This window comes from Dryas octopetala, chromosome 9 (genome assembly GCF_963921425.1).
Source record: "Dryas octopetala chromosome 9, drDryOcto1.1, whole genome shotgun sequence".
In the NCBI taxonomy this organism is placed as follows: domain Eukaryota; kingdom Viridiplantae; phylum Streptophyta; class Magnoliopsida; order Rosales; family Rosaceae; genus Dryas; species Dryas octopetala.
This window is the reverse complement of record NC_141374.1, coordinates 17,779,519-17,789,864: the sequence shown is the minus strand read 5'-3', so window position 1 is coordinate 17,789,864 and position 10,346 is coordinate 17,779,519. Positions and strand designations below refer to the sequence as shown.

The 10,346-nt window shown below is 34.4% G+C and overlaps 1 protein-coding gene across 3 annotated transcripts; it reads left to right on the top strand.

Annotated features, from left to right (window-relative positions):
- The first annotated feature begins 6,734 nt into the window (after positions 1–6,734).
- On the top strand, positions 6,735–9,375 carry LOC147275113 (ARM repeat superfamily protein). Of its 3 annotated transcripts, XM_086227329.1 has the most exons (8): positions 6,735–6,868; positions 6,994–7,083; positions 7,224–7,260; positions 7,836–7,909; positions 8,018–8,111; positions 8,241–8,323; positions 8,708–8,818; positions 8,976–9,375. In XM_086227329.1, exons 2-8 carry the CDS (start codon positions 7,012–7,014, stop codon positions 8,982–8,984), a joined length of 480 nt encoding a protein of 159 aa, XP_086083455.1. In that variant the 5' UTR covers positions 6,735–6,868; positions 6,994–7,011; the 3' UTR covers positions 8,985–9,375. The 3 variants fall into 3 exon arrangements, with proteins under 3 accessions (XP_086083455.1, XP_086113823.1, XP_086113824.1); XM_086257697.1 differs by having other exon boundaries at positions 8,708–9,375; XM_086257698.1 differs by having other exon boundaries at positions 6,980–7,083; positions 8,708–9,375.
- The last annotated feature ends 971 nt before the right edge of the window (positions 9,376–10,346 follow it).

Sequence of the window (10,346 nt, the reverse complement as noted above, 5' to 3'; positions counted from 1 at the left end):
TTAGCCATATCCTTGTTATAAAAAAATTTCTCTACTTTAATTAATTATAGTCTTTTAATAAAATCATTTTCTCATAGAAGCTTCATAGGATTTTTTATTTTAATTTTGGTATTTTATTTTTGCATGTTTACATCACAAATTTTAGAATTCATATATTCAATGTACTCCATGCATTTCAGTTCTTTGTATTCTCTCTTCCCATTTTTAATTTTTTTTGTTAAAATATTATATTTTTCTTATTTATTGTAGTATCATCCAAATTTAAACGAATCCCCCATTTAATATTCATGATTTCGATCATTGTTAAATAATCAAACTTCAAACCTTAGAATTAATCTATTTATTTTATTTTTGGAACTGCCTCCCAAATTTGAATTTGAAATAGCATAATTACACATTTACACCTTTACACCAAGTTAATTATTATACAATCGTCGTACATTAATAGTAACTAAAACATTTCAGTTCTTTTCAATTTCTTCTTTAATTTTTTTTCATATTATATATATATATTATTGTACGTACGATAACTTCTTTATCAAACCTTGATCGCACCTTATTCTCAAACCTTTTTCATCTTCAGTTATGTACTGCCCCAGAGAGAAAGATGGCAGGAAGACGCCAATTGCTTTTTTTTTAATTTTTTTTTATTTTGAGTGCCGCATGCTATTCTTAGATCGTAATTAATTAACCTAATTTTTTTTGGGAGAGAGACAATATTAGCAGCACTTAGCACTTTTTTTTTTTGTATATATAAATCTATTGCATTAATATACATGTCAGAGAACTATAAGTCTATAAGTACATGAAAAGTAAAACAGAAAAATTAACAAGCTCAGGTTTTAATTTTCAGTCGTGGCGCAATAAGGTCATCGTCATGTCTCTAGCTTTCAAAGGAATACCAGCACTGTGCTCCGCACAAATGTCTTGATAAGTATTTCTTTTATTTTCCATCTGTAACGCTAAACAAACCATGCACCATTAATTCTTATCTTAAGAGTTAAGAGTTAAGACGATAAATATTAGTAATAAGTACATATTATTTTTTTTGTTTTGTAGTCATTTTTTTCATACCTAAACATTCTGACATTACTGAACACCACCATGTTATGTCCCCAATTTTATGTGTGTCCTCTCCTCTCTACATTCTCTGCATGCGTATCTTGATCGATATATCTTTTATACTTTTTTAAAGAAAAATTTGAAAACATGGTGCTTGGACTTGTGTACAAACTGTTCTATACATCAATAGAAGAACCAACCAACTTTTGTCGACCTTTGCATGGGCAAAAGCGAGCAAGATTTTTTATTTTAGTCGAAAAAAGCGAGCAAGATTAAGTAGTCTAAAAAGTGCATCAATATCACCCAATTAAGTACCCCAAAAAAAAAAAAAAACTCACAATTTCTCTCAACCAGCGAATTTTCTCCACTAGTCGCTGTATTTTTGCAATCGCTGGAAGAAAAAACTGCCTTCATTTCACTTGCAGTACTAAGCTTCTTTTTACCTGATTTGATAGCAACAACAGATACACAAAACCAAAATGATGGAGAGCTGGTCTGGTAGAGTACCGATAGTAGAGTTGCTGACAGCGTATCGAGGAAAAGGTATATATATATATATATTATATACATTTTTAATAAGAGAGCTTGCTTTATGACTAGACAAGGAAACATATCACGTAGGCACGTACGGCAAACATTTTTATAATTTGTGCTTCACATATTAAAGTTGTCAGTTAGTTCTTCCACTTATATATAAAGAACTTATTAAGAGGGATTCGTTTTGATATTTTCCATAAATTTCTAAAAAGTGAGCTATCTTCACGATTAGTCCAGCTTGACCTTTACGGTTAGTCCAGCTTGAACTATGCTTTCTTTGATTACCTTTTCATTATATTATTTTTTAGCACGATAGTCCTCTATGACTATTCGATCTACTAATAGTAGTCTCCTATCCACTACAGTCCTTGATTTGTCCTTCTAACTTGCTTGGCATTTGTTCTCAAGTAAATTTTAAAACAAAGATAACAACCAGATATTTCATTTTTTGGCTACGTGGCGCAATCAGAGTGGTTGTACAAGCTCAGCAGTCCATCCCTAAAAATGTCTTAATGATTAATTAATTATTTTGTTTTCCATCCTTCTCAGTTCTCATGACGACTTTAGTCAGACAAAATCCTGCTGACACTGAACACAATAAACCATCCACCACATGAATAAGTAATAATCATATATATATATATATATTATGTTCTTCTAGTCAATCTTATTTTATATTAAGGTTAAGACTAACTTAGTAGATAAACTATTATTTCATCCTAAACACTCTGACATATCTGAGCAAACCAACTATACTTAGGTTGATATACAGTGGGCTATGTTTGCTAGGTAATAGGTAGTGTAGTTTCTTAATTTCACTTCAAGGTTCAAACGTATGGTATATGCGAATATTATTGTGCCATTAATTCTTAGCTCCTAACTAATTTTGAGTTCTCTAATCATCCTAATCTTCTTTTTTTAAATTTTTTTTCTTCATCTCTTGCTTTTTATGTTTTTCCTTTTTTGTCATCTTTTGTTATTTTGTTCACCTGTAGTTGTTTTATAATTACATACACAAATTGTGACACAATTGCACCTCAAGTAATACAAACAAGAAGTTTGCAAACACAATAATTTCTTGCCATTTGGATAACACAGTTAATATGGAGTAATATTTATCACATTTTTTAAAAAAATAGTAGTTTTATGAAAGTTACGTTTATAGGAGAGAAACATGGTGGCATATGGGATCGCTGATCCGGGTTTTAACTTGGATTTGGGGGTCTCTACTTGGGCCTTTTCTTGTGGAAGATCTAGTTGGGTTTGGCAGAGTGCGTAATATATTGTTGTTTGTTTAAGGTGGGCCTCTTGACCCCGATTCTCACTAAAAAAACAGAAATTTCAAGAATAGTTAAAAATAGGGCATGTGCACCAAACTGAAGGGCTATGCGGCTATGCAGCTATATATGCACCAAACTAAAGGCTTTATATGCACCCAGTTTTTGTTATTTTTTGTTTTTGAAAATCTTTACTAGGTCGAATAAAAGTTTAGGGATCGGAGACACAATAATAAGTGTTGATGCAAATTTCCGTAAAAGAGATGCAACAACTTAAGGAGGATGATCTGGCTGATTGGAAGCCCTGCTGGATGATGAAGTAGACGTTGACTCGAGATCTTCCTGCACGAACACAAGATCAAAGAAGAAGGACCGATGTGGTACCAGCCAAATACGCTCCGATGATGAAGTCAGTGATGTGTATTTGGAGGTGTTTGTGTAAGAACAAGGAAGAACATGTGATGAACTTGAAAGAATGAGGAAAAACAAGGTAAGATCTTCTAGGTTTATTCTCAGCAAGTGGTGTATATTTTGATAGGTTTTTTTGTGAATGAAGTTATATATCTGTTTTTGTGCACATAAGCCAGTTTATATAGGCAAAGGAAGTTGTGAAGGGTAAGTTACCTGCATGAGAGTGAATAGTTGAGAAGAGGCCACGTGTTCGGCCATGAATAGTAGCATGCACAGCTACCCACCTCATTTACATTCAATGCTGCATTCAATGCAAGGATGAAAGATCAAGTGGGATGCCCTAATAATCATGGCTGTGAGTTGAGATGTCTCATCTGTCAGAAAGCCATGTCAGAGATATTCGAGTGAGGCGGTTTGTCCTGACTCCAATCTTCTAGAATGGCGGTGGGATCCGAGCCGAACTGAACATAGATATTGTATACGCAGGTATGGAACGCATCCACATTCGGATCGGGCATGGATGAACTGGCCGAGATGGGCTCGACGTATGATGTGACAGTCATCACTCAACGGTAGTCTGTTGTCTGAGAAGATGATCACTAAGAGCCGAGTCGAACCGAACTGGGATAACCAAGAAAAGATGAACACTCAATTCTTAGAAGATCCTCAGATTGGGTCGGATCGGATGTGGAGGATCCGTCGAGATGAGCCGATCCGAACTGGCAATGAAAATGTGCCGAGCTGATATGGTGATGTGGAGGTCCAAGTTGACCGTTGAAAAGTCAAAGCCTGAAGTTGGATCTGACCAGCCACGTGTCGATCCATGATTGGTTGTTAAATCCATGTGGATTTATACACAAACAATAAGCAATAATGGTTGTAAATTACAGTGGTAAACGGGTGAAGTGATGCATATTCCTAATTTGAGCGAGGCAATATAAAATCATAAAAGTGAGCTAACAAAGTTTACCCATGAAAAATTGAACCCCTAACCAGAACGGCAAAGCCCATCCCATTCTTACGATTATAGAGGAAGCCCAGCCCAAGTAACAGGCCAACAGTAACATTAACGACCAAGCTATATACTTCCATTTTTAATAAGATCAGAATTCAATTACACAATAACACAATAAGAGGTGTCAACCTCAGGCATCAAATTTGGACTTGAAATCTCTTCTATTAAAAAAAAAAAAAACCGGCTAACCTAATAGTTTGGGCAACTATCTAGAACCAATTTTGGGTTTAATTCCAGTATGAACGATCGATCACCTTGGCCGTTAGGCAGTTTATTTAGCAGTTTTGTAGTGGTTGAGTTGTAGGTAATTAATTAAACATAGAAGTAATTACAAAATAGGATAGCAAGCCAGGAGAGGGCATAGATGAAGCAGGCAGTAGATTTGAACCAGGCAGTAAATGGAATTGTAACGGCTATGATGAAGGCGGTGACTCCGAAAAAGATGCCGAATGGCTCGAGCACCTGCTCAGCCACTTGTGGACGCTTCAAGTGAATAAAGTTGGCTACAAAGAAGCAAGTGAAGGCAAATATGACCGAAAATGATAGAAAGTAAAAGGCTATAGGGAGCTGATGAGTTTGGAGTGACAGGAAAGCTATATCAATGGCGGATGCCAAGCAAAACACAACAAATATCTTTGCCCAATCTAAGTTTTGGTACTTAGTAGCTGCTTCTGGTTGACCCACTTCTTCATCAGGACCATTGAAGCAGTTGATTTTCTTGAGTAGTTGCTGTGTTTTTGTAAAACCTGCAAGGAAAAATGCCTTCAAATCATTTGCCACAGACTTCATTTTTGGTAAAGGCAAATTAATTACACTGCTCTGATAGTCTGTCTAAGTCTAATCTTAATTACTTGAATATATATATAATGTCCGCGGTCCGCGTTGAACGTACGGTCGGACAATCCCAAGTCTTGGGTTTTACAGGTTTGGCCGTTTGGAGACTCAAATTAGTCTGCTTCTGTAGGCCTGTCTTTTCTTCCTTGGAAGTTTCATACTACCTGTCTTACTTCAATATATACAACTCAATGTCATTTGGGTTGTCTTACACCTCCTCGCCAAAAAATAAAATGTTGTCTTACACCTCCTGGCCAAAAAAAAAATGTTGTCTTACACCTCCTGGCCAAAAAAAAAAAAATGTTGTCTTACACCTAATAGCATATTGGAAAACGAGTATAGATTTAAGTCATTTGTATTATCCTAAGAGCATCTGTAGTGGTGATGTTTATTTCAATTTTATTGTAATAAATTGAACTAAATTAAGGTAAAAGAATAACTTGCAGTGGTAAAGTTTATTTCAAATTGAGGATCAATAGTTTATTTTAAATATCAAAAATATGATCTCTGAAGTGAAATTCATTTCAATAAATTGGCCCATCATGTAAAAAAGTATATATTTATAACCTCTCTCATGTCGACACATGGACTGTATTATTTTTATCTCTCATCTTAAATTTTTGAATTGAACTATTGAATAACTACTGCAATTAAAACTGCAGTTCAGTTCAATAAATACCAAACAATTCACAAAATTGAACTATGAAACTGAATTATTGAACAACTACTGCAGATGCTCTAAGAGATGGAAAACTATGGGAGATGAGTTAAGTTTGGAATAGGTTAATGATTTCATTTATTTCAATATAATAAAAATAAATAAATAATTTTTATATTCAAATTTAAGGAATAAATATTAACATCGCATAAAAATAAGAAAATAAATTAACCCATATCGATCTTGCCATGTTTTACTAGATAAACATAGTTTGCAAATTATTACATGTATTTTAAAAATTCGTGCTAAGAAAAAAAGGTTAAATCACACTTACAGTGTTTTAGTTTTTTGTGATTTTTTTAGTTTATGTAATTTCAATTTTGATAATAAAAAGTTTGTAGTTTACTTTAATTTTTAACTTACTACATCTTGTCAATTTTATCAAATGATCCATTAAATAGAAATATGACATGGCTTGCACGTGACGATCACTGTGAAGGAGTAAAATTGATCTTTCAAAAGTAATTATCACATACAAGACACATCAACTTTCCGTTAATTTTGTTCAATTGATAAAATTGATGGAACGTGGTTAATTACACGCTAAAGTACTAGCTATAAACTTTTTATTATCAAAATTAAAACTATAGGGATTAAAGTGAAAAATCACGATAACTATATGGAATGTAGGTGTAAATATGGCAAAAAGAAAAAAAAATCCTCATTATAAAAAATATATATATATTAATAAAAAAATTCTTTAAACGTTTCATAGGGTGAACTGAACTGAACAGGTTTATGAGTTATTTACAGAACCTTGAATACAGCCCATATGATCTCAAGCCCATAAGCCCAGTTCGCATATATCAAGCCCATAAGCCCATAGGCAGCTAATAGATTCATCCAAAGCTTCCACTTTTCACAACTCCAAATCCACAGAAGCCACCACCGGTCCACCACCACCTCTACAGCTCTACTGCAACTCGTTCATCATCTCTTCTCTTCGATACTCAACACACAGACGAAAGGGAATCAAAGCCTCTTTCACTTCACAACTCTTCTCATTCTCTCAAGGTAAACTTTATCACAATTCCGTCGATTTGCTTATGTTGTGGTCTCGAATTTATATTGGTTCAACTTCAAATTGATTTCATAAATTAGGTATTAGTAACAAACATTGTGCAGAAAATATTTAATAGGTACAAGAAGAGAGTATAATGTTTACCAATGATCGGAGGCAAGAAGAGCGAACTGGAAGATATGGAACTCCAAGGCTGCAACACCTTCAGGTTACTTCCTATTATTTTTCTAATTTACACAGTTTCTTTATTTTTATTTTTATAGATTTACTTATTAAAAGAAGTTATCCAGCTAATTATGTATGCTTTACTTCCTCTTGATTTAGCTCTTTACTTAACTTTTGTCCCAGGAATTGGTGAGTCAATTTCAGAGTGCTACCAGTGAAGGTCTGCTGTGTTTGGTGACTCCATTTCATGTCTTGCTTGTTATTTCATTGACATTTGAAGCTTTATGGTACATTTTTGTAGTTCTATAGTTGGGATACATTGACTTTATGTTCCACCGTATCTCTGCAGTTTCAGTTGCATTACTTCTGTTGAAACACAGTGTTTATGTACTGATATGTCACTATGTGTCTTGTATTTTTGTCATATATTTGTTTACTATTATGAATTATCATGATTATGAACTATGAAGTCGTCTAAAAGTAAGAATTCCAACCTTGCATTGGCAAAATTTGTTTGGGTTTTGTTAATAGAGGTTTGAAGTGTCTTTTGTTGTGCATCTTTTGCTCTTAGGAAAGTAGGGAAAGTATGGATGAGATATGACCTGTTCATTTTAATTTCAGAATTCAAATTATATGCTTATAATGTGGGATGATTTTGAATATTTATTCTCTTTTTTTTTTTTCGGTGTCCATAGATTGTTAGTAACTCTTAATTTCTTATGACAACTGATTCATCTCTTGGTCATTTTATTAACTCTTAAATTTTTTATATATTATCTGTTATTTTCTTTACAGAAAGAAAAGAGAAAATTGTTGCTAATTTGGCAAACTTTGCTTATGATCCTTACAATTATACCTTCTTGCGCCAGGTATGAAATATTTATTTTGATATTGAATTGAATTTGATTTATTAAGGTGATTTGAAATGTCTTCCAAAACCATTTTGGCCTGACAAGCATTTTTAAGATTTCAAACAGCTCAATGTGTTGGAACTTTTTGTGGACTGCATAACAGAACCAAATGAGAAGCTTGTGGAATTTGGGGTAGGAGGTATCTGCAATTGTTGCGCTGGTATGTCTTCGATGTTCCTATAACATTGGTCTGCAGCTCATAGTTTTTTAAAATAACCATATAATAAGTGGCTAGCCCTAGTGTATGTGAGTTGTGTATTTAATTTAACTTTCACGTTGTAAGATGCAGATCCAGAAAATGCTGCAATTATCAGTCAGTGTGGTGGGATCCCTCTTGTTATTCAATGTCTATCAAGCCCAGTTAGAAACACTGTAAGTAGCAACTTATAGTTCATGTTTGTGTGTGTTTTAATAATAGTTTATGTGTGTTTGATTGCCTCATAATTCTCATTGTTTCTTGGGGAATAAAAAATTATACCTTATTTATTCTTATAGAAGGAGAACAATGAATTAAGGCAATATGACTCAAAATTTCATATATCTTCTCTTGTCTTCAAAACCAAAAACTAAAAACAAAAAAACAAAGAAAAAGACCATCATTTTCTCATATTGCACTGGTTTAAACTAATGTGTGCTCTATTCAAACTATTGGTACACTTCAACATTTTGAAAGTGAAACGTGAACATCCATGCTTTGTAAGGAAACTCAAATTGTTGTTATGTTTCATAATATTTGAAAGTTTAATTGATTGTTAGGTGAACTATGCAATCGGGTCACTTTATTATCTCTGCAACACATCTAATATGAAAGAGATTATAAAGCCAGAAGTGGTCGACATCATGAAGAGATATGCTGGAGCTGAAGCAGTAAGTGTTAGCTTCAGTAATCTGGCCAAGGCATTTTTAGACAAACATGTTTCCAAAAACAGCTTAGAGACAAAGTAGCTCCCTTTATGAGATGAATTATCGAGTCACATTCATGTGGATTATTGTTTTTTCTGAACATTTATGTTTCTTTGTTCAGAAAATTTAGTTGCTAATGAAGCATAGAGGTAATTACAAAATAGGATTGCAAGCCAGGAGACCGCATAGATGAAGCAGGTAATGCACTTAAACCAAAGAAGACGCCAAACTGATGAAGCACCTCATGAAGGTTATAGGGAGTTGGTTGTGAACTTGGACAGATAAGAGAGCTATCTCGATTGCAGATGCCAAACAAAACGCCACAATGATCTTTGCCCAATCCAACTTCTGGTGCTTAGCTGGTTGAGCCACTGCTTCATGGTCAGGACCATCAAAGGGACCTATTTTCTTGACTAGTAGGACCATTTTTGTAAGAAATGCAGTGAACTTCATTTTTCCTTTCTTATGGCAAAAAGAGTAAACTGTAGAAGAGTGCTCTAATTTCACTGGATATATAAACACTTGGTGGGTATAAACTAAGAAGACTCGTCTAAGGAAAAGCCGGTTTGTATTCGACGAGTGTCTTTGTGTCCCCAACGACCTTGAAAAATTCAGATCACAAACAAAAAACGAATGTTGCAATACAAAGACATCTGGGGTCCCTTTCATCGGGTTATAAAAGTTCCCTAACTGGGGCCCATTCCAATGGACAAAGAAACCCCGTCAACTGTTCCAATGGGATTGAAAATTCCAAAAAAGTTTCTATTGTGTAATGCAAGACAGCAAGAGGCACCACAATAATTAACCATATGACATTTGATAGGTTAATTAACAGTAAACTATAATAAGGTAACAAATACACATATAGTTGTTGCTCTGGCAGTGTAATCCATTTAACAATTTTTAATTCTAAAACATAACTTCATGTATTATTTAACAATCATATAAGAACAAGTGAGCAACCAGGCTTCATCTGGGTTGGCTTTGCCCGGTCTTTGCAAATTGCAACATGTGTATACCAGGGGACTTGCATGTTTAACAATTTATGGTTCCTTAATTACGTTGTTTCATGCAACTGTAAAGAGTTCACAGAATGCCCAAAATTCTCAAATGGGAGACAACGACAAAAAAATAATCTTGAATATCTCTATATATGGCCAGTTTCTTATCCTTTTAAGTTGTAACTTGTAACTGCCAAAAACAGACCAACTGGGGAACTCCTATCTCTAGTCCGAGTCTGTACAACATCTGAATTCAAATATGGCTTCTGTGGCACCTCCACTCTCATGCCATCCCCTGCTAACACCCAACACCAAAAACTCCCTTCACTCCAAAAGCATCACTTTCTTTCTCTGCCACACAAACCCACCAAACAGACTCTCTCCAAGACATCAACAAGCTCTGCGACTCCGGAAACCTCTCTGAGGCTCTCAGTCTTCTTCAAGCAGACTCTCACGATGCCATTTCCGGCTCACAGCAAAGGAAAGACGCA

What these genes read in the sequence shown, in the direction of transcription:
- LOC147275113 (XM_086257697.1), top strand. Translation starts at nt 7,012, where the DNA reads ATGTTTACCAATGATCGGAGGCAAGAAGAGCGAACTGGAAGATATGGA. An exon ending in TCAGAGTGCTACCAGTGAAG is followed by an intron (nt 7,261 to 7,835) that starts GTCTGCTGTGTT and finishes TTTTCTTTACAG; the next exon opens with AAAGAAAAGAGAAAATTGTT. An exon ending in CAAGCCCAGTTAGAAACACT is followed by an intron (nt 8,324 to 8,707) that starts GTAAGTAGCAAC and finishes ATTGATTGTTAG; the next exon opens with GTGAACTATGCAATCGGGTC.